The following is a 22,027-nucleotide window of genomic DNA, read 5'->3' as shown; positions in this document are numbered from 1 at the left end:
TAACACAAATACTTCAAGGAATGCAAATTTAAGCATAGTATATACTTACAGATATAAGAATGAATGTGCCCCAAATACAAGAAAAAAGGTAGAATGCACTAAGCTGACCAGATTCATTAAACTTGCTGTGTTTCGTTTTGGAGAAGTGCATTCGCCTGTTAATTTTCTAAAAATAAAAATAACCATTAGTAATTAAGAATATATTATAAGGCATATTTAATATGTGACTATTATAAGTACGGAGAGCTAGTATTTTATCAAGTATAGATTTCTAAGATTGTATACTTACATCCAACACATACTCTTGAATTATGGCATGAATAATTATCGCCACTAGCATGTAGAAGAAAACTGTAGCCAAGTCTTTGATACCATAGTAATAAAGGGATGTTGATTCAGTAGCTTGTTCTTCTGAAGGCCAAAAAGGACAGAACACACATATACAAAAATATACATAAGATTATAAGAACAGTACTAAGTACAACATAGTTATGGAAACAAACAAAAGAACACTAACTAATAAATAAGTTCTATAGAAACATTATAGGTGATTTGTTTTTGGATATCTTGAGTCTTAGAAGCAATGAAAATTGAAGACTACCCAGAAATCCAAGGCCTCAAGAATTATAAAAGACTTGACACATGTTAGTTACAGCCATCAAAGACCAAAAAACAGGGAAAGGGAGGCCATACTCAGATCCTTGGGAAGACTATAAAATTACCATTATCCCAGGTAGCGATTAGGTTACATCAAAGTTATATTTAGCCTATCTGTCTGTCTTTTCAAAGAACTTTTGAAATTTTCTACCTCTTTTCAAACTAGACACTTCATTATGATTCTGATAGGAAAAACTGATTTAACCTTTGTCTAAATGAGTTTTGACCTATAAGCACTATACATAGAGGCAACTGTCACTTAAAATTGTCTTTAATGGGGGCGCCTGGGTGGCTCAGTGGATTAAGCCACTGCCTTCGGCTCAGGTCATGATCTCAGTGTCCTGGGATCGAGTCCCACATCGGCTCTCTGCTCAGCAGGGAGCCTGCTTCCCCCTCTGTCTCTGCCTGCCTCTCTGCCTACTTGTGATCTCTCTGTCAAATAAAATAAATAAAATCTTTAAAAAAAAAAAATTGTCTTTAATGCTCGAAATTGTTCTATTTTTCAAAACAAATCTTAATTAAATACTTATGAGTTGCTATAAATTGTTCTCAAGCTTTACATTTATATTTATGGAAATTATTTGAGAAAAAGAGCATTATTCTTCTCTCTGACATATTCAAATTTCAAAACAACTTTGTGATTTTGAGTGATCTGATATCTAAATCACTAAATCAAATGTGACTGACCCTTGAACAGCACAGGTTTGAACTGCGTGGGTCCATTTACCTGCAGATTTTTTTGCAAGAAATATAGTACTGCCAATGTATATTCTTGTCCTTATGATTTTTAATAAAATTTATTTTTAAAAAAATAACATTTTTTTCTCTTTAATTATAATAATGAGGTATATCATATATTTAACATAAAATATGTGCTAATCAACAGTTTATGTTATTGGTAAGGTTTCTAGTCAACAGTAGGCTATTAGTAGTTAAGGTTCTGGGGACTCAAAAAATTGTATGTGGATTTTTGACTGCACAGGCGTCAAAGCCCCTAACCCTCTGCATTATTTAAGGGCCAACTGCATGTATACAACTATGTAACTGAATTAAACCCAATTAATTCAATGTTATATAACTGGTCCTATATTCTAAATACAGAGCCAATACTTGTCTTGAATATGTTAATATTTAATTAACCAAATGCCCTCATCCATGCTGCTTAACTGTATCACTGTATTCAACTACAATCAACTCTGAATAACAACTTTCACATTGCATAATTTAGAAATAAAACTTTTAGGGCTGCCTGGCTGGCTCAGTTGGTGCAACATGCGACTCTTGATCTCAGGGTCATGAGTTCCAGCTCCACATTGGGTGTGAAGCCCCATGTTGGGTGTTTTAAAATTTTAAGCCTACTTAAAATTAAAAAAAAAAAAAAAAAAAGAAATGAAACTTTTATAAATAGAGCCTGATATTGTAGTTTATAATTCCTAGAGCTTACTGACATTTAGAGGTAGAGCACAACAAAACACAAAAATAAAACAGGTTTAAAAGGACTTTTACTTTAGGTCTAAAACATAACTCACAGGTCAGAAAAACTGAACTTAAACATTGTATCTTTAGAAACCTTAATTGAACGATAACACTTTAAACAAATATATAGTATCTATTCTTAGAATTTTCTTATGAAAAAGATCAGAGGGAAGAGAAGGCAAAAAAAAATGTTCTCCCATGGAAAGTCAAGTTCATTTATAAAATATACAATAAAGGTCAGACACATAAAATCTGATTTTCATATAATCTATAGGGTGAAGTCAACAAAATACATCATTTCTTGCATTACAAAATTAAAATAATGTTCAATCTAATCATGAATGGAATCTATTAAAATCAACGAATTTAGCATTCATGATAATCTCCAAATTTGCTCACGTAAACTTACTTCTACTTAAATAGAAAATCCTGAAAGAAAACTACCTACCTGTTGCAGGGAGGGTAACATTGTACTGAAGAGTAACAAAAATGATAGAGGCTTTTGCTGTTATCTAGAAAGAAAGAAGGAAAAAAAAAAAAGATCAAGTCAGTTTGTGACCTTATCCCAAATAGCAGATCGAGGGAGAAAAACATTTTAAGTGCTGTCCCCAAATATAAGAATCAAGGGCACCCTAGTTCTCGAGGCACTGTGACAGGCATAACTGATTTCCTGATCACCTAGGGGTTGAGCCTGGGAGTACTGCAGTTTAGGTGAGTTTGTGTTATTCCTAACTTTAAGAATTCAAAAGAGACACTCTTTAGTTTCAGTAAATAGAAATTTGACAAAGAGTCTCTACTCTAGACCTATACAATGAACAAAGTTCCTATAAAAAAAAATTGAAATGCAAATTAACAAAGAAAAGGAAGCACGGTTACCACCACAAAAATAGTTCAAAGGTGGGGGTCTGTGGTGTGTGTGCATTTATCTCTCACACACCTGGGATAGTTAAGTGGTCAATAAATATTTAACTGACCTGATTATTGGTAAAAGTAAAGTGGTCAGAACAGAAAAATGGAATGCTTACTCAGTATTTATGGGCACCAGGTAATGTGCTAGACAAGAATGAATAACAAAGATGAACGATACAATCCCTGACCACCTGTAGCTCAGTTGGATCAGGAAGATGGGTAAACATATTGCTATAATATTATTGAATCAGATATTCTATAATATTGTAAGCCAACAGGTATTCACGATAAACAATGATTATTTTTTTGTTTTTGTTTTTTTCCTGGGGTGGGGAATGAGGCATGTTCTGGAAAAGCTTCTTGGAGGATACGGTGTGGAACTGCTTCTTTTTGGAAAACAGAAGTTCCCTAAGCTCTAAGAAGGGATGGTGAGGGCAGCTTGGGTAGAAGAACAAAAAGCACAAAGGTTAAATAGCAGCAAACAGAGGCCCCGCATGGATTCACATTAGTAAGCAGTAGAAAAACCTAGAAAACTTCTCAAGTGCTAGAAAGGGCCTTGTTTGTTGGACTAAATACTTTAGATTTATTTTGACACAAACTAGACAATTAGGAGGTGGGGGAAGTTCATTTGTGCTTTTTGGAAAGATCATGGATACACCTACGAGGTGGTCTTTCAAGCCCCCTCAAATTCATTCTCCACACTGCAACCAGAATCAGCTTCTGACCATGTTAACACCTTTCCACATGCCCATCCATCCCCCACCTCCACCCTAAAAATTCTTCTCTGGATTCCCATTCTTCCTAGGATAAAAAATACAATCTTTTTTTTTTTTTTTTTAAAGATTTTATTTATTCATTTATTTATTTACTTACTTATTTATTTGTTCACTTACTCAGAGAGCACGAGTATAGGGGGCAGAGAGAGATAGAAAGAATCCCAAGCAGACTCCTGGCTGAGTGCAGGACCCAATGTAGGGCTCGATCCCGCAACCCCGAGATCATGACCTGAGCCAAAATCAAGAGTCAGACGCTCAACTGACTGAGCTACCCAGGCACCCGAGGAACAACATTTTTAATGTGGCCCATACCGTAATCCACCACCCTTCCCCTCTGCCTCTCCACTCTTGACTCAGATCACTGCCTCCTGGATTCCTCCCATCACAGGGTCTATGCACATGCGATTCTATCTGAAACCCTGTTGAAAACCTTCCCCCTTCAGATCTCAGTTCGATCACACCTTTTCAAGAAAGCCTTTGTGAGATTAACAATTGTGTTCCTTTTTTAGAAAACACATACTCTCGGTGTGATAATATTTCTGTCACACTCATTAGAAAGTAAGCTCCGTAAGAGCTAGGACCATGCCTGTTTCTTCACTGTATGTTTAGAGCACAGCATGGGGCCTGGCCCATGTTAAGTGACTGATCAATTCTGTTAATTAAATACTACATAAGACATAAACTGGAGTAAGTACACAAGTCAAATATAAGACTTCTGTAAGTGCCACATGAAACATAATAAGGCCTGATCTAAGGCAGTGGTAGTGGGACAGAGACAATACTTTTGAGGCAGAGTAAGGTGTGGGAGTGAGAGGGAAGAATCACAGATTATGTGAGAATACGTAATATCTTGAACAATGGGGTGAAAAGTAATACTATTAATAAAAATGTGGAATACAGGAGGAGCAGCAGCTTTTGGGGAAAAGAGAAAAAACTGAGTTTTAGATGGACTTAGATTTCTGTGAGATATTTGGGTGGAAAGAGGCAGATAAGCCTAAGCCTGGCACTCTGCAGGGAGATTCTTGCTTAAAGACTTGGGAGTCTCTACTTATAGTAGGTAGTACATATACATATACATATACACATATAGTGGGGTACATAAATCATCTATGGAGACAGCATTGTGTTTGCAGAGAAGTAGGACAACATCACAACTGTGGCGTGGGCAGAGAAAAAGCTTGTGGCAAAATAAGAAGAAATGATCAGACAGGCAGAAAGAGAATGAAGACAGCTTGATGCCCCCAAGGCCAAGACGGAAACATTTCAAAAAGGTGTGGTTAATAAAGTCGAAATTTCAAAAGACACTTGGCAGGAAAAGAGTACAATGGACTGGACATTTTAAGAAGCCATCAGCAGTCATGGCTTGAGTGATTCCTATGAAGCAGTGAGAGTAAAAACTACACCACTGACTGAAGAACACAAGAGAAACAAAGTGGTATCCAGTGATGGATGCCAGATCAAGATTTATGTTGTTTTTATGAGACTGAGTGTATGTGGGGGCAATCAGGAAGATGCCGGGGAAAAGGAAGAAATTAAACATTTAAGGGGGTAATGGATAGAAAGATCTGGTAGGAAATAAAATGTAAGGATAGAGCTAGAAGTTAACCTCGAAGTTTTCTTCTTAAATGGGGAAGAAGGCAGTAATGGATAAGACAGATTCAAAAGGCAGGAAAAATGAAGAAACGCACATCTAGTAAATTCTTATTTTTCTCGTGGCAGAGAAAAAAAAGCAAAGCCATCTGCTAAGCATAATTAGGGACTTGAAAGATGAGTATTTATTTCATTCCTATAGGAAAGGAGCTGGCCAGGGAAAAGTAAAAAAGATCACTGGGTGTTACTGATGTCTGAGATTAGAAACTTTTGATCTGTAATATAATCTATCAGTACAAGTGTATGACTTTCTCTGGCAACCTTTAGCAATCCACAAATGCAGAAGCACAGAAAAGGCAGAGGGTGGGCTGAATCCACAGTTGGATATTTACAGGGCTAATATGGAGAAAAGACCAAGAGGGAGAGGGAGCTGAGGCCTGGGGAGTGTGGACAAGTAGTTAAAGTCTGTAGGGAGAGAGCAAAGCAATGAGGGAGCCAAAGCACCATAAAAGCTTAGACTAAGTGGACAGTCAGCACATGAGCAGCAGAATGAAGGAGGTGAAGCGACATGTAGGTTGTGGCTGAGCTCTGCTATACTGCAATTCAGAATCTGGAAACAACGCAAGCCTACGTGATAAAGTCCATTGTATGGCCACTAAAGTGAGTTGCTTAACCGTCGCAGATACAGAAAGGTCACCTGCATAGAAAAGGCCAGCAAGGGTTCTGGTACTACCATTTGGGTCATTCACATGAATGCATCAGAGCAGAATAATGGCATGAGTTTCCAGGGCAACACGGCTTTCATGTGATTATTTTTAATAAAGCTGACTGATGACCAAACTTCATTTTTTGATATCTTTATTCAGACTCCACATGTATCAACACATACATAGTTTCTCTATATACCTGTTTCTAGTTTAGAATATGAGGTCACCATTACTGTAGCTAAGAAAATTTCTCAGGAGCTCTTTACAAATGACAAGTGAAATTCTTCAAAGATACATTTAATATCAAATGCCAAAAGCAACAAAAATTAGATTATAGTTTTATGGTAGGTTTCCAAATAAAATTAAAATCTGGCCTCCAGCTACTTTAGCATGTGGCATTAAGTACAGCAAGAGGAAAAATACCACCTACACACCCCAAAAGTTTATAGAAAAATCATGCTACTAGCCATTTCCAGGCCTCCCTAAACCTCGCACTACAGCCAGCATTACTTTAAACTAATATTACAATCAATTAATAGGAAGACAAATTAGTTTGGAATAAAATAAGCTGCAGAAATATATAATACACTCAAAAGTAAAAATAACTGAGTTTATGACAGTTTTGGATATTGATTAACACTGCTTTCCACTTATAAGAAAAGAAAGAAACTTATTCAGATACATCTTAAACAGGCTCCACAAACTCTAAGGAATTATCTAATTCTATGTTGTATGTAATATCATGAATATCCTAATGTTTCCTTAATTAAGAGGTCACCAGTTTGAGGTTACTATTTTTTTCTTGTTCAAATTATATTGTACTTATTAGAGGCAGGTGTGATTTACTACATTGACTATATACCTAAAAGATAAAGACAATTTCTGAATATCACATTCTACTTCTCCATCACTTTAAGTTTAAATAAAATTATGTTCTTAAAAAATGAGATGGAAAGAAAATATGAGCATTAAGACGAGTCATTCTTAAAAATAAAAAAAAAAAAAAAACCCAAACCCTCCAAAATGGTTCCAAGATTTGTTCCCCCAAATCAGCACAGCACAAACCACCTAGACTCCTGCAAAGAAGCTCCCTTCCAGAAGAAAATATTCCTCTTGGAAACCCCTAACTTCTCACTCCTCTTATCCTCGCCTGGATTCCCAAGCACCCTTCTATTTTTCAACTGTTCAAATTTTCCCAACTCAAATATGAAGCCATTAACCAAAGACCATGATTTGTATTATGTGGACAGATACTGACTGTAATTAAAACCATGATTTCAAAATTTACAATCAATTTTTGATAACATGAAGTTTCTTGGAAATCAAACTTAGATTTTTCCAAAACAGACCTTTTTTTTTTTTTTTTTTTTTTTAAAAAATCAACCTTTTTCCATAGAATCTCTTTAGAAGCTAACCACAGGACACTTTTTTCACCGAAAAATGCTGTCTTCTATTTTCAACTTTGATAAATATCTAATGAATAATAATAGCTACTATTTATGGCATGGCTCCTATAAACCAAGCACTGAACTAAAGCCATGATAAACATTAGTTAATTTAATTCTCCTAGTAACCCAATGAGCCCTGTTTTACAGAAAGGAAACAAGTTCTGAGAAGTTAAATGATCTGCCCTAGGTCACCCAGGGAGCAAGCTGCGGAGCCCTAACTATTACCCCTAATTTGAACCCGGCCCCTTTAGCTACAACGTCTATGCTTCTACAGTATATTTATATTGATTTTTCATTTTAGTTAGTAATACAGTATCTGTTACCACTCCATCAATTTCTCCATAAATCCTCCGACATTTCCTCAATATATTTATACAAAAGCCTAAGAAGTTCTACTGCAAAAACATCAACTTCTCTATTATTCAAACACAAATACTGTAATTCTATAATTCTGCTAATTTTGAGATTCAGCAGCAATTATTTTAAAACTCAAACAGCCAAACTAACTTTGTCAATTTTTTTTTTTTTAAAGATTTTATTTATTTCTTTGACAGAGAGAGATCACAAGCAGGCAAGAGGCAGACAGAGAGGAAGGGAAGCAGGCTCCCTGCTGAGCAGAGAGCCAGATGTGGGACTCGACCCCAGGACCCTGAGATCATGACCTGAGCCGAAGGCAGCGGCTTAACCCACTGAGCCACCCAGGCGCCCCTAACTTTGTCAATTTTTCCTGATATGTATATAACATGCACTCAAATCCTAAAACTTTAACATGTGGTAAGAAACAAATACAACTTGCACAAACTTCCCTCTTCCATATCTTACATTCTCTTTTGAACTAAAAGCTTCTATTTAGATCTTTGTTGTGTCTATTTAGACTTATAAATTTTGTAGATTTACACAGAAATAAAAATCCACTCTCTATTATAAAAAAATCACTGACATGGGGCGGCTGGGTGGCTCCGTCATTTAGTCCTTTGATTTTGGCTCATGTCAAGATCTCAGGGTTGTGAGACTGAGCCCCATGGAAGGCTCCATGTTCAGCAGAAAGTCAGCTTGCCTTCTCCCTCTGCTCCTCCCTGCGGCCACCCCTCCCCAACTTAAAGAAATAAAATCTTAAAAAAAAAAAAAATCACTGATATGTGAGGCAAAGTATAGGTGGTGAACTTCCCTAGAAATGTAGTAAGAGACTGTGAAATCTTTTACAAAAAAGCAAAGTTATACCATTTCTAAGTGTTGGGATTTCTGATTAATATTCCATTTCACTCAAAGCACTGTAAATATACCCTGCAGGTAATATTATTCTTAGATTAGATTTTTAGAGTCAGAATTCTTACCATATGGAGATGGGTTATGACAAGTTTTATAAAATTGTTGAATATACTGTACTTACAAAGGTATTACTTCTAATATCAAAATAGAAAGTATATAGAAACAAAATTCAGAAAGTGAGTACAAATGTTTAGAATTGCACTTTTAATATGATACGCTCATATAGTACTTTAAACAACCATGAGCCGCAGTCACACCATATTATCTGATCCTTATAACCTAACAATGGCTGTGAGAATACCACAGGTGCTGTTATTTCCTTAGGTTGAAAAACTGAGGCTTAGACTTGGGTCACCTGATAGGTAAGTAGCACAGGGCCAGCCTAAAAGGGTGGGACATATGTTAGTTTCCTTCTTCTACCTTCAGTTCCATCATACCCACTGCCCCCTTAGCAGGGGGCTCAGCAGAATAAATGGCACTGTCAGGAATAAAAACATCTGTGTAGATCCAGAAAAGCCTGTCAGAAAAGAAGCACAAGTAAACTAAAATTTTAAGTTATCTAATAACATTTATAAAACCCACGTGGACGCCACTTAAAAATTTTATTCATCTTAGTCATAAAAAACCGTATTCAGCTGTCACTGGCAGTCTCATTCTACTAGTTTTTCTCACGAATTTTTAATTCATCCATCAAACACTTTTTAAGCACCTACTATGTCCCAGGTGCTATTCTGGGCACTGGGAACAGCGTAATAAAACCTCAGTTTCTGCCCTCACTGAGGTTATATTCCAGGAGGAGAGAGACAAACAATTCACAAGTAAAATAACTAGTGTATTTAATGGGGCAGAGCATCTATACAGAGAAATTTAGAAGTTCAAGAAGATAAGGAATGGGCGTGTGTACTGAGTGAGGGAAAGAAAACCGTAGGATGTTATATACACGTTCACCTTGCAAAGTTTATTACCCACATTCAACAGCTGTTAAATAAGTCATCAAAATACTAGATATGTGGGAAGAGAATTTACACACTCCTGACATTTCCATCCTCTCCTACTTCACGAAACAAAAAGGGAATCACTCGGCTTCTTGGCACTGCTGTTCAGAAGCGAGATATACGGATCAGACCTTGTTCAAGGGAAAAGCAAAAGCACGGCAAAAAGTTCGGCAAGTGGCAATAATACCAGTTCGGGAGAGAAGAATGAAAACAATCGGGTGTGCCTCAGTGTGCCGAACTCGTGGCGATCACTCGCTGCCCCGGGCCACCGCCCTTCAAAGAGGGAGCGGACGCCCGGTTCCGTCGGTTTCGCGTTCATCCCTGACTCGGTCCCACAGGCGCCCCCCGCCCCCGCGGCCCACCGCCAGGCCTGGCCTCCACTCCTCTCCGGCCCTCGCCCGCCGGACGCACTCGGCCCCCAGGGCCGACCACCCGCCCGCCCGGAGCCAGCTCGGCAGCGCAGGGGCCGCCCCCGCCGCCCGCCGGCCCCTCGCCGGCTGCCACGTAACCCTTCGCGGGAACCAGGAACTGCGCGGCGCGGCCGACGGGAGGGGACGGGGGCGGGGGCGGGATGTGCGCGGCGGCTAAGGGGGCGACGCGGCGGCCCCCCGGTCCTGCGGGCGCCGGCCAGGCCTGCCGGGGCTCGGCAGCCCGAAGCCGGCGCGGGGCACGGCAGGGCAGTGCAGGGCAGGCCTCCACCTCGGGGTCCGGGGGGCCGGTACCTCCCCCTCCCCGTCCGGTCCCCCGCGGTCCTGGGCCGAGGGGCCAAGGCTGGCAGCCCGAGGAGGGAGCGACGGGGCGGTTGGGGCGCGGGACGGACTCACCTCGAACATGAGCCCCAGAAGGAAGACCATCGCCACACAGGAGACGATGTCCGCGTGATTCTGCAGGATGAATTCGTGGCTCAGGACCGGGGGGCTCTTAGTGCTTTTCTTGCGAATCGCCATGGTGAAGCCACCGCCCGTGCCTGCAGGTGCTCCTCCCCGGCTCCGCTCTTTCCAGCTGCTCACCGACTAGCTGCCGCCGCCGCCTCCCCCTGGCTGCTCCTCACAGCCCTGCCGCTGCCGCTCGCTGGGGCTTCACTTCCCATCCCACAGCCAGTACGCAGCCGCCGGGGCCGCCCGGAAAAAAAAAAAAAAAAAAAAAAAAAAGCAAGCAAGCCCACAGCGGGGGTGAGCATGCGCACCCGGGAGACGGCGCTCGCTCGTGCCGGGGTCGCCCCTGCGAGCCCACAGCGCCGCCTGGGGACCGGAGGCCGTCGGCCCACGGCCTCTCCTGGGTAAGGAATCAGAGCGGCACGCCCACTGCTCGGCTCCAGGATGGAGGTTGGCAGTCGTTTGAGGCGCGAGCTTTCTGCGCTGAGTTAACAGGCTGAGTCCGCGGCGGGTCGAGAATGGCCACGTGCTGTGGCGTGCATGGCCGAAAGCATTGCCTTCCCGCCCTCCTGGGCTCTCTGGGCTTGGGTGTCAGTGCTTGCTTTCATATAGATTGTCACTTCTTGTAAGCCACAGCCACCACCACGGTAATCAAAACATGGGACTACAGTCTCACTACACAAGGGTAAGGTGACTTCTTCAGTTTTAGTGTTTTAAATATTAACTTCAGAGTTATTTTATTTTATTTTATTTTAAGATTTTATTTATTTGACAGATCGCAAGTAGGCAGAGAGGCAGAGAGAGAGAGGAGGAAGCAGGCTACTCGCTGAGCAGAGAGCCCGATGCCAGGTTCGATTCCAGGACCGTGGGATCATGACCTGAGCCAAAGGCATTGGCCTAACCCACTAAGCCACCCAGGTGCCCCCAGAGTTATTTTAAACACTGTTGGGGACTTAAAAAAAACACTTGTTGAAAGCTTGAACTAGTTTTTGTTTTTTTCTTTTTCTTTTTTTTTTTAAATTAACAGTTCCTGTTCAGTCCCACCTACATCCCCATCCCTCCCTGCCTCTCACTGAAGACAATCAGAATTTGTTTGGGTTTACTTGCCCGATACTTATTAACATTTCTTAGTAATCTAGAGAGATGGTACAAAAGGTTTGTGGAAAAGACAGATCTTCCTCTTTCATCTTTCTACCCAAACCAAGACTCCTTTGTGTTCTTTCTCTTAAATCGCACCACTCTTTACCTGTTTGCCAAATCCAGAAACCACAGTCATCCTGGATTGATACCTTTCAGCATCCTTCCATATCCAAACTATTATCACACTCAGGTAATTCTATTCTTTTTCCCCCTTACCACTGCCACAGCCTCAGGAGGAGACTTATCTTTCAGCTACAAAATTCTCGACAACTTTGTTGAATTGCTGAGTGGTTTAAGATGATGGGTTTTTGAGTCAGAATTCTGCCACTTATTACCTGAATGGCGGTAGACAAGCTACTTAATCTGAGAGACTTGATTTCCTCATTTATTTATGTATTCATTTATTCAAAAAATATTGAGTATCTACCCATACGCTAGGAAACTGGGGATACAGAACTGAATGGAAAATACAAATGAATCTGTTCTTAGGAGCTTTCATTCTAGAGAGGGGAGAGGATCTTTAAACAAGATTTAAAAAGTGAAACAGGTTAAGTTGAGATGAGGGTCTTGGAGAAAAATAAAGGGAATAGGGAAAGCATGGGGAGGTTACAGTTGCCTGAAGACCTTAAGGAGGCAAGGGACCAAGCATTACAGCTATCATTTATAAAGAGAAGGCACTTGTAGTTAACATGTGATGCATTTACATAAAATGATTCCTGGAAAGTACTTAGTAGAGAGTTAGGGCTCTCTACATTTTAGCTGTTGTTACTGTTCTCTATTCTGGTCAAGTGATTACTAGTTTCACTTACCTCCAAATCACCTTTCAGTTTTTATGTTAGAATGATGCATCCAACAGGTACAAAAATTTTTGATGGTTTTCCTTTTCCTTCATGGATAGCTAGGAGTACTGAACAGCCCTTCATGATTGGACCCTTGCCTACACAGACAGGCTCAAACCCAATCTCAGTGTGAGCATTTCTGACCCCACACCTCTAGATCACGCTCTCTTCCCTTGCTCCCCCCAGCTTTGTGTCTGCTGCTGCTTCTGTCTGGAATGTTTTCTCCTATCCTCTTCATAGACCCAGCCTGCTCCCACTGAGCTGTCAAATCTCATTCATGTGTGATCTCTTTGAAACCTTTGCTTACTTCTATGACTGATCTAGGCATTTGTCTCTTAGGATTCAACTGTGTATATATATATATATATATATATATATTTTTTTTTTTTTTTTGGTAAAGATTTTATTTGTTTATTTGACAGAGAGAGACACGGCAACGGAGGGAACACAAGCAGGCAGAGTGGGAGAGGGAGAAGCAGGCTTCCCACCAAGCAGGGAGCCTGATGCGGGACTCAATCCCAGGATCCTGGGATCATGACCTGAGCTGAAGGCAGAGGCTTAAGGACGATCCACCCAGGAGCCCCTCAACTGTATTTTTTGAATACACATTTTAAAATTTTAAGTTAAAATTTTTTTAACTTAAAAAATTTTAAGTTTATAATTTTTATCACATAGTTCACCTATTTCAAGTGTACAATTTGGTGGTTTTTAGAACATTAACAAAGTTGTGCAGCCATCCCCATATTCTAACTTTAGAGCTTTTTTATCACCCTCCAAAAAAATCTTGTACATGTTACCACTCACTTTCCATTTTCCCTCACGGACTTGGCAGTCCTTGGCAACCGCTCATCTTAGTGCCTCTCTAGATTTGCCTATTCTGACATTCCACATACATAGAACTGTGGTCTTTTCTGACTGGCTTCTTTTACTTAAGATAAATGAGGGTTTTGAGGATCAGCCACGGTGTAGCATGTATCAGTATTTCGTTTCTTTTTATGGGCAAAACAATAGTGTATGGATATATCACATATTATTTATCCATTTATCAGTTCACAGACATTCGGTTTGTTTCTCCCTTTTGGTGATTGTGAGTAATGCTGCTGTGAGCATTAGCGTGTAGGTTTTATAGGGACTTTTGTTTTGGATGTCCACCTAGAGTTGCTGGTCACATGGCAATTTTATGTTTTACTTTTTGAGAAACTGTCAGACTGATTTCCAAAGGCGCTGCACCATTTTACCATCCCACTAGCAATGTCTGGGCGTTCTAGTCTCTACTCATCCTTGCCACTATTTGTTATTTTTCTATTGAGTAATTTTATCCATCCCAGTGGTTTAAGGTTGCTTTTTATGATGTCTTAGACGTGCATTTCCCTACTAATGCTGTTGATTCTTAGCCATTTCATGCGCTTGCTAGCCATTTGTATATCTTTGGAGAAATGTCTCTTTAAATCCTTTGCTATATTCTGGGTTATTATTATTTTTTAATTCATTCAGTTATGAGTTTTTAAGATATATTCTAGATACGAGTCCCTTTTAGATAACCTGATTTGAAAACATTTTCTCCTAGTGTGTTTGTCTTTCTGTTTTCTTGATGGTGTTCTTTGAAGCACCAAAGTTTTTAATTTTGGTGAAGCCCAATTGAACTGTGTTCTATTTTATCATTTGCTCTTTGTGTACTAAGATATCATTGCTTATGCGCCCTGGGTGGCTCAGTCGGTTAAGCAGTTAAATGTCTGCCTCCTGCTTGGGTCGAGATCTCGGAGTCCAGGGATGGCATGGGCTATCTGCTCAGTGGGGAGCCTGCTTCTTCCTCTGCCTTTGCTGCCCCACTCCTGCTTGTGGTCTCCCTCTTACTCCACTCTCTTTCTCCAATAAATAAATAAAATCTTAAAAAGAAGTTATTTAATGCAAGATGACAGAGGTTTGCATGTTTTTTCTAAGAACCTTACAGTTTTAGTTTTTGCATTTGAGTCTATGATAATTTAGTTGTATTTTTGCAACTTCTGATCGCTTCTGTTTTCTCAGTAAAATATGAAATGAAGTCATCAGGAGTGGGGATGAGGTTTGAAGAGAGAATGGTGTTAAACTATGGGAGGGTGAATGGATTGGGGGAACATAATCAGACAGCAGAGGCTCCTTGAGACTTGTGGACATAAATTCAAAGTGAGACTTGTCTGCAGCCACACCCCCTACTTGGATCCAGGTGTGGAGAAGGCAGAAAGCTGGGTTTTGCAAGGCCCGTGTGGCAGAGGGACGAGGATGTTGAGGATATTTGCAGATAAGGGCAGAGCTAATGAAGTGAACACTGTGAGGGGTGGTTGTGTCCCATCCTCTATCACTTTCCAGCCCGCAGTCCACCCTTTCCTGCTGTGAAAGGCAAACTTTTGCAGACTGCATCCCTGAGGCTTTCTTGCCCTCTGACTTCTAGTAAACTTTGGCCAAGGGAAGGCACTGGTCAAAAAGTCAGAGGAGAGTTTTGGGGATTTATTGTCCCTGATTCCTCGTTGCTTTACTGTTTCTGGAGTGCCTGTGTTTTTCTGTGGTCAGCCCTTGTCATGTAACCTTTCTCTCACTGTTTGGCTCTTCCTGGGCTCAGTGAGCTCATTCTCTCCCTGGCCTCTTCAGGCTGTTGGTGGTAATGGCTTTCCACACCCCCAGTCATCAGAAGCTTCCCTATCTCTTGTTCATTCCCTCTACCTGCCCACTCCTCCGTGAAGTGGCACTTTGTCAAACCCTCCCCAAATAAATCCATCTGAACATGCCTCTATTCCTTGCCAGTTCTCTGACAGATGCAGAGAAACAGTGCTAGGGCCTCTGAGTGGGGGGCGCCCATGGGGTTGAAGATGGCTGGAGTGGAACTAGTTGGTTAAGAAGGACGTAGTGAGGGAGTTGGATGCTGGGAGTGAGTTCAGATGTTGTGCAGTCATTGGCCAGGAGATGGCAAAGGCATGATGGAGGGACGGAGTACTGAGGTAGATGGAGAAGGAATGCATTGGAAGTGGGGAGTCAAGGCACCAGGAGGCTAGGATGCTTGACACACGATTTACATGGATGTTCAGTCACCAAGAATGACTGGAGGAGTAGAATGGGAAGGGAGCCAGGGAATGAGCCAGGTGCTAACGTCTGACATAAATGAAGAGGAGTCCGAGAGTTTAGCAGATGATTACCACAGGGGGATAGTGGGTGGTATAGTTGGAGGGCATGGGCTTCCAGAAGAGCTGGGGTTTTTGAGCGAGGGAGGAAAACTGTCATCAGCCATAAGGATCATGAAAAACACCCACTCCACCCCTGGTGGTATGTGAGGAGCGGGAGGGAAGAAACAGCCACCTCTTGACAAGGCACTAAGGAAAGCAGGTTTCAGTTTTCAGTCAGAGCTGTAGCCGGGTTTCTGCATAAGAGGGTGAAGAAAATATACAGAAAGCAGTGGAACGTGCAGAGGATTTGGCAGTTGACACAGCTGGGATCCCAGGGGATAAAGTAGAAGGGTTTAGGGGCGAGGGGCATGGCTTTTAGTTTAAGTCAGCAAAGGGATGAGCAGAATCATGTGGGGAAAGAGAAGATGGTGACAATGGATGACTCTGGAGGTTTGCTTCTGGAGGGTACCAAGGTGGAGAGTGTTTCAGTATATGGTGGAATTATTTTCATGGTCATTTGGGGGAAAGCAGGGAATCTGTTCTAATTCCAACTTTCTTTGTAGAATTGGCTTCTTAAGCAGTTTGTAAGGAGCGGTGACCAGCATTGAATCCTCTCAGAGTGGGTCATGGTAGTGGGGAACTTTGTCTTACCAAGATCCTTGGGTTTCTGAAGGCTTGTTTCAAGCAGATTGGTTGCTCAGGTATGTCCCACTCTGGGACCGATAGAAGCGAGGATGAAGTGGGACTGTTGCATTTCCACCTCTCCTAGATGCCAGAAGGATAAAGGATGAGGAACTATTTGTTGCATGCCTACTACGTTACAGGTATTTTGCTTTCACATGGGTCAAAGCATTTAGTCTTCATGAAAACCCTATGAAATAGGTGTTATTATTTTAATTTTAACAGGGAAACTGAGGCTCAGAGAGGTTAAATAATTTGCCCCAAGTCATGGGGCTGGTAATCTGTTTGCCAAACCCTTTCTTGTTTCATGTAAGTGCTCCTCCAGAAGCTTCACTTAGCAGGAAAAGGTTGAACTTGTAGGGAGAAATGACTATCAACCTTAATCATTCCAGAGGATAGTCCTGCCCTGATGGAAACACAGCACTTTTTTTTGTTTTTGTTTTTGTTTTTTTAAAGCAGGTCATTGATCTGTTTACATGCCATTGTTATATGATTTACAGTAAATATTTAAAATATAAAGTTGCATTCAGATGTAAGGAAGAAATTATATTTCTATGAAGAAGCAAATTCACTCCATTAATAGTTGGAAATTATATATTTTCCTTGAGTATAATTTTTACTGCTGTGGAAATAATAAACACAATTCATAATGCTGTGTTGTTATTAGTAGGAAAGATTGGCAGGAGATGACACATCACACTTGGAGGGGGTTGAGGGAGAGCTGGCTGGTAATGGTTATGAAAGTCTGTGAGCCATCTAAAGCACCCTGTGTCCCGCTAGGGTTAGGACTGTAATCTTCTGCCTCTAGAAGCTTAAGGGGCCCAAGGTAGACTTTCTCGCCTTTAACCTATAACTTATTTCACTTTATTTAATTTTGCCTTAGTTAACACATCAGGAGCCTGAGTCAAAGCTTCTCTGGGAGAAGGGAGATCAGTTTCAGAAAGTGGTGCAAAGTGAAGATAGGGAAACAAGAGTGGACATGCTTCCAAGAAGTTTAGCTTTGACGAGGAAGAGAGAGCAAGGAATAAAGGATCCAGGTAGGGTTTGTGTTTGCTTTTGAATGATGTGGGAGGTATGCATGTTTAGATGACAAGAAGGAGGGATGAGAGGGAGAGGTTGAAGACACTGGGGCAATGGGAAGACGTGGGAAGGGACTGAGGTCTCTGTGGTTTGGGATCCACCAGAACATAGGTAGAGAATTCCATTTACATAGGAGGGGACACCAGTTTTCACACGGAAAGGAAGGAGTAAAGGTCAGTAGAGACAAGGCAGTCATGGATCTGAGAGTGGAGGTTCTCCCACATGGGTGATGAGATCAGGAGAAGCAGTGCCAGGAAGAGTGGGAGCCAGATTCCTTTTCTGAATGAATGAATGAATGAATGAATGGGGAGACTAAAGGCAATAAGTGTAGAGGGAAAGATGGCTGAAGAAGCGGGTTTTTTTTTTTTTTTTAGGAGTAGGGTGGCTCTGTAGTTGAAAAGGAAGGTCCTAAGAGAGCTGAAGGAGATTGATGGTTTGAGGAGAGGGCTATGATACAGTCAAAGCAACTGGTGAAGGGAATGTTTGGTCTAACAGGTGAAGATGAGGGGAGTTTATTTATAATGAGATGGTTTATATTAGTTATAATTCTTTTAGTTGCAAGTGACTGAAAATTAGATATATTGGGCTAAAAGTTAACAGACTGGAAAAAAATCTTCGGGAATTGGAGTGCATTGTGGATCTTAGAAACTAGAACCAGGAATTTGACTTCATCAGGACTCTCAACACATCTCCTTTTTTCTCTTTTTTTTCAGCTTGCTTCGTTCTTTCCCTGTTATAATTGGAATTTACTTACATGGCAGAGAACATGGTCACTTGGAAGTTCTGTCAAAATAATCCCAAGGAGATACCCAGACTAGTCTGGCTTAGTAGCATGATCATTTCTGGGTCAATTTTTGGTCACCCTGTGGCTAGGGTGGGTGCGCTTATTACTGGAAGGTGTGGAGGAAGGGGTGTTGGGCAAAGAAGAACATGAACCACCACAGGTGCTCCAGAGAACATGATTCTGGAGGTCAAGGAACAGGAGGAAGTGATTGGATCAGGGTGGAAAAATCCAGTAGCAGCATGAACATGAGTGAATGAAAGTAATAGAAGGGAGTGACTTGTACTTGAGGCAATGGCCAAGGACTATGGAGATGCACAGCAAGAAGATTTCTGAAATAATCTCAGCAGACACAGATAGAAGAGGGGGCCTGTAGTTGTAATTTGTTGTACTTTCGAGAGGGTCCTAGTTCTCAAGAACAGACAGGAAGATGGTAGTAAGTGGTTCCTGGGGAGGGTAACACATGCAGAACACAGCAGCGGATGTGAGGACCGCTTCATGAGATAATTGGGCCATTACATCTGGCAGGGAGGCTGCCCAGTAGATCCCTTTCACCTGAGGAGAAGGAACTAAGGAAAGCATCTGTCTGTGCAAAGTGCTTTCCTAAATGGCTTCTAACATTAGAAGGCCTGATGCCTCAGGGAATTTGTGGCTAGTTGAACTGAGTCGATATTTTGGAGTCATCAAAAACGGTATATGGCTCAGTGCCTAGTAGAATCAAGGTCCTGGGGTGGTGGCCAAGGATTCTTTGGCCCTGTTTCCTTGTTTTCGTCAGCCTGTACGCCCTAAGGCACAGATGAAAACAACTAAAATGTATACAGACCGTTACAGCCTCCCAGGTGTTGTTGATATACATTATTTTATTTTATTTTATTTATTTGACAGACAAAGATCACAAGTAGGCAGAGAGGCAGGCAGAGAGAGAGAGGAGGAAGCAAGCTCCCCACCGAACAGAGAACCCAATGCGGGGCTCGATCCCAGGACCCTGGGATCATGACCTGAGCCAAAGGCAGAGGCTTTAACCCACTGAGCCACCCAGGCGCCCTGATATACAGTAGTTTTAACCTCATATCGACCTGGAACCTAATGTTATTCCTATTTAAAGTAAGGAAACAGAGGCTCAGCAAAATAACTTAAGATTTTACAACCATCAGATTTTAATTCCCAAGATGAACAATGTGCACTTTATCTTATAAAAATCTCACAATCTTCTGCAAGATTTTACCAAAGAGTAAATTAGGTGTTTTGTGGAGCTTAATTGGTATAAATCAAAGTGAAATAATCAATAATAGGTGAATATATTCTGTTAACAATAACAGGAAAAGTAATAGCAACTAATACTTATTGGATACCAAGGACTCTGCTAAAAACTATGGATATTTAACAATCATAATGACTCCTTGAGTTAGGTACTGTTATTCCCCTGTTACTCTCTGCAGAGGAGGAATTGACTGGAAAATACTACTACTAAACCATCACCAGTACCGCTACTCCTACAATGAATGGAAACAGGAGTAGGTCACATATGGGGAAATCCGTTAGTAGTTTATTTTGATTTGGGGCATGAGCACTAGGCTGGGGAAAAGAGAAAGGGCTCTGTCCCTGAGACTGTCTATGATGAATGTTTAGTTTTGTCCCTGTGAAACGAGGCACATTTATCCCTATTATTTATTGCTTCTCCTGAGCATTACTCATAACCATTGACATTTTCTTTGATTTTCAGATTGTCTACATCCTCAAATTAGGACACAAATACTGCTCTGCTAAGTGGAGTGGGGATTAAAAGAAATGAGTGACCAAGGACTAATTCAGCCTGGGTGTGGAAGAACGGTGATGGTGATGCTATTTACCCAAAGGGTGAGTTGGGAGAGGACGGTAATCAGGAATGTGAAAATGTGGATGGTAGTGAGTTTCTTCGCATTGATGCGTGGTCTTTGGGAGCCAGCCAGGTGAAGAGTTTATGCAGTTAGCCAAGGATTTAGGCCTGGGGCTTTGGTGAATGACTCAAGCTCAAGCATACATCTGGAAATTGTTCAACATTATGGCAATGGTTAACACCACTAAAATGGATTAGATCCTTGAGGTGGTGAATGATTCTTTTCATTCAATGTTATATAGTTATAATATAATGTTATATAGAACAATGTTATATAGTCTTGGGAGTACCCGTAGCAAAGGGGCTGAAAGGGGATCAGAAGCTTAATTATGTATATGGCTTTTAATAGCAATGATTTTCAGAGCGTTTCTCAAACAACAATTTCCTGTGAAGTCTCCATAAAATCTGAATGATGAAACTTTTCAGCCCACCAGATTTTTTCACTCTGTAATTCCTAATAATTGATTTATTTTAGGCTTAAATGCTCTTGCAAGGAATGTGCTGGTCCAAAGGATAGTATTATTATGAATTATTTCCCCTGAAATTGAAATTCATTAAAAAATACCAAAACAGACAAATAATACAATGGGGAAAGAAAAGGAGAATAATTATATTAAAGAACTGAATTCTGGGGTGCCTGGGTGGCTCAGTCAATGAAGCCTCCAGCTCCTGATTTCAGCTCAGATCATGATCTCAGGGTAATGGGATTGAGCCCCCGAGTTGGGCTCCACACTCAGCAGGGAGCCTGCATGGGATTCTTGCTCTTCCTCTGCCCCTTCCCTCTCTCAAATAAATAAATAAATCTTAAAAAAAAAACCACCAACAACTGAATTCCAAGAAAAAATTGTTTTAAGTCTAGCTTCCAGGAAGTCAAAGCAAAAAGTGATCATTGTGAATTATCTACATACCATCCCATGTACAGTTTTTGAAACATGGTTAATTATTAGCATCACATGAATGGGTTTTACAAGGGGTCTGGGAAGCTGTGTATTTTTAAAAATTTCCCTGGGTGATTTTGATGATTAGCCAAATTTGACAAATACTAGTCTAATAAAAGAAACATATCAGTTCACAGGAGAGAAAACCTTTTATCTAGCTCTGGAATCAGAAAGGGATTTCATTCCATGGAAACCAAAGAACATTGAATAATAAAATAGGCAATGTCCTCAATAGCTCTGAAACAAACAAAAAAAAAACAAACAAAAAACCCAAACAAACCCAGAGATTTTGTACGTATCTCACACTAACCTTTAACAAATAAAAACCAACAACACAATACTAAATTAGAATTCTCTTGATCTGGGAAAACAATCATCAGGGTTGATAGAAAAAATTGTGTTCCTTAGTCCTCTTCAGAAATTCTGGTTCAGTAAATCTGCTTAGGGTCCAGAAATATGCATTTGAAATACTCAAGTGTCCCAGCTAATAGGGACACAAGTGGTCCAAGAGTACATTTTGTGCTGGGAGAATGGACTGCTAATAATATTCCTGGAGGTTTCAGGTTTAGATGCAGAATTTTGAGATCTATCATTTGTGACAGACATTTTTACCATTTTTGAAAACTGATTTAGAGGAAGGAGGCTGGATTGGCTACTTCCACAAAGTATGCTGGGAAGACTTCCGTGGTGCAAAACCAGAGAACTTCTGTTAGTGAAAAGTTTTCTTCAACCCTGGGGAAAACATGAAAAGCATAGGCTTTTCATGTTTCATGCTTCATTTGCCTCTAGTGTATCTGTCAGGCTCAACCTAAAGGGAGGAATTAGATACTCAGTGGGTTAAAATCTTAGGGAATCA

General features: G+C 40.8%; 1 protein-coding gene and 1 long non-coding RNA gene across 2 annotated transcripts in view; one reads left to right on the top strand and one right to left on the bottom strand.

Annotated features, from left to right (window-relative positions):
* Positions 1 to 10,931, bottom strand: part of TRAM1 (translocation associated membrane protein 1) — a 37,119-nt gene extending 26,188 nt beyond the window's left edge. The window contains exons 1-4 of the mRNA XM_004762377.3: positions 10,652 to 10,931; positions 2,582 to 2,645; positions 290 to 411; positions 50 to 166 (exon numbers count right to left, since the gene is read on the bottom strand). Coding sequence (XP_004762434.1) covers positions 50 to 166; positions 290 to 411; positions 2,582 to 2,645; positions 10,652 to 10,774 — 426 coding nt within the window. The 5' untranslated portion in view covers positions 10,775 to 10,931. The remainder of the gene's footprint in view (positions 1 to 49; positions 167 to 289; positions 412 to 2,581; positions 2,646 to 10,651) is intronic.
* A 173-nt stretch (positions 10,932 to 11,104) lies between these two features.
* Positions 11,105 to 20,451, top strand: LOC123387190. Its single transcript, XR_006601521.1, has 2 exons — positions 11,105 to 11,387; positions 20,081 to 20,451. It is a non-coding gene; the product is annotated as an uncharacterized LOC123387190 (long non-coding RNA).
* The last annotated feature ends 1,576 nt before the right edge of the window (positions 20,452 to 22,027 follow it).

Source organism: Mustela putorius, unplaced genomic scaffold, assembly GCF_011764305.1.
Source record: "Mustela putorius furo isolate JIRA1106 unplaced genomic scaffold, ASM1176430v1.1 tig00003846_pilon_pilon_pilon, whole genome shotgun sequence".
Taxonomy (NCBI): domain Eukaryota; kingdom Metazoa; phylum Chordata; class Mammalia; order Carnivora; family Mustelidae; genus Mustela; species Mustela putorius.
Note: the sequence above shows the minus strand (reverse complement) of the source record. Positions and strands in the feature narration are given on the sequence as shown.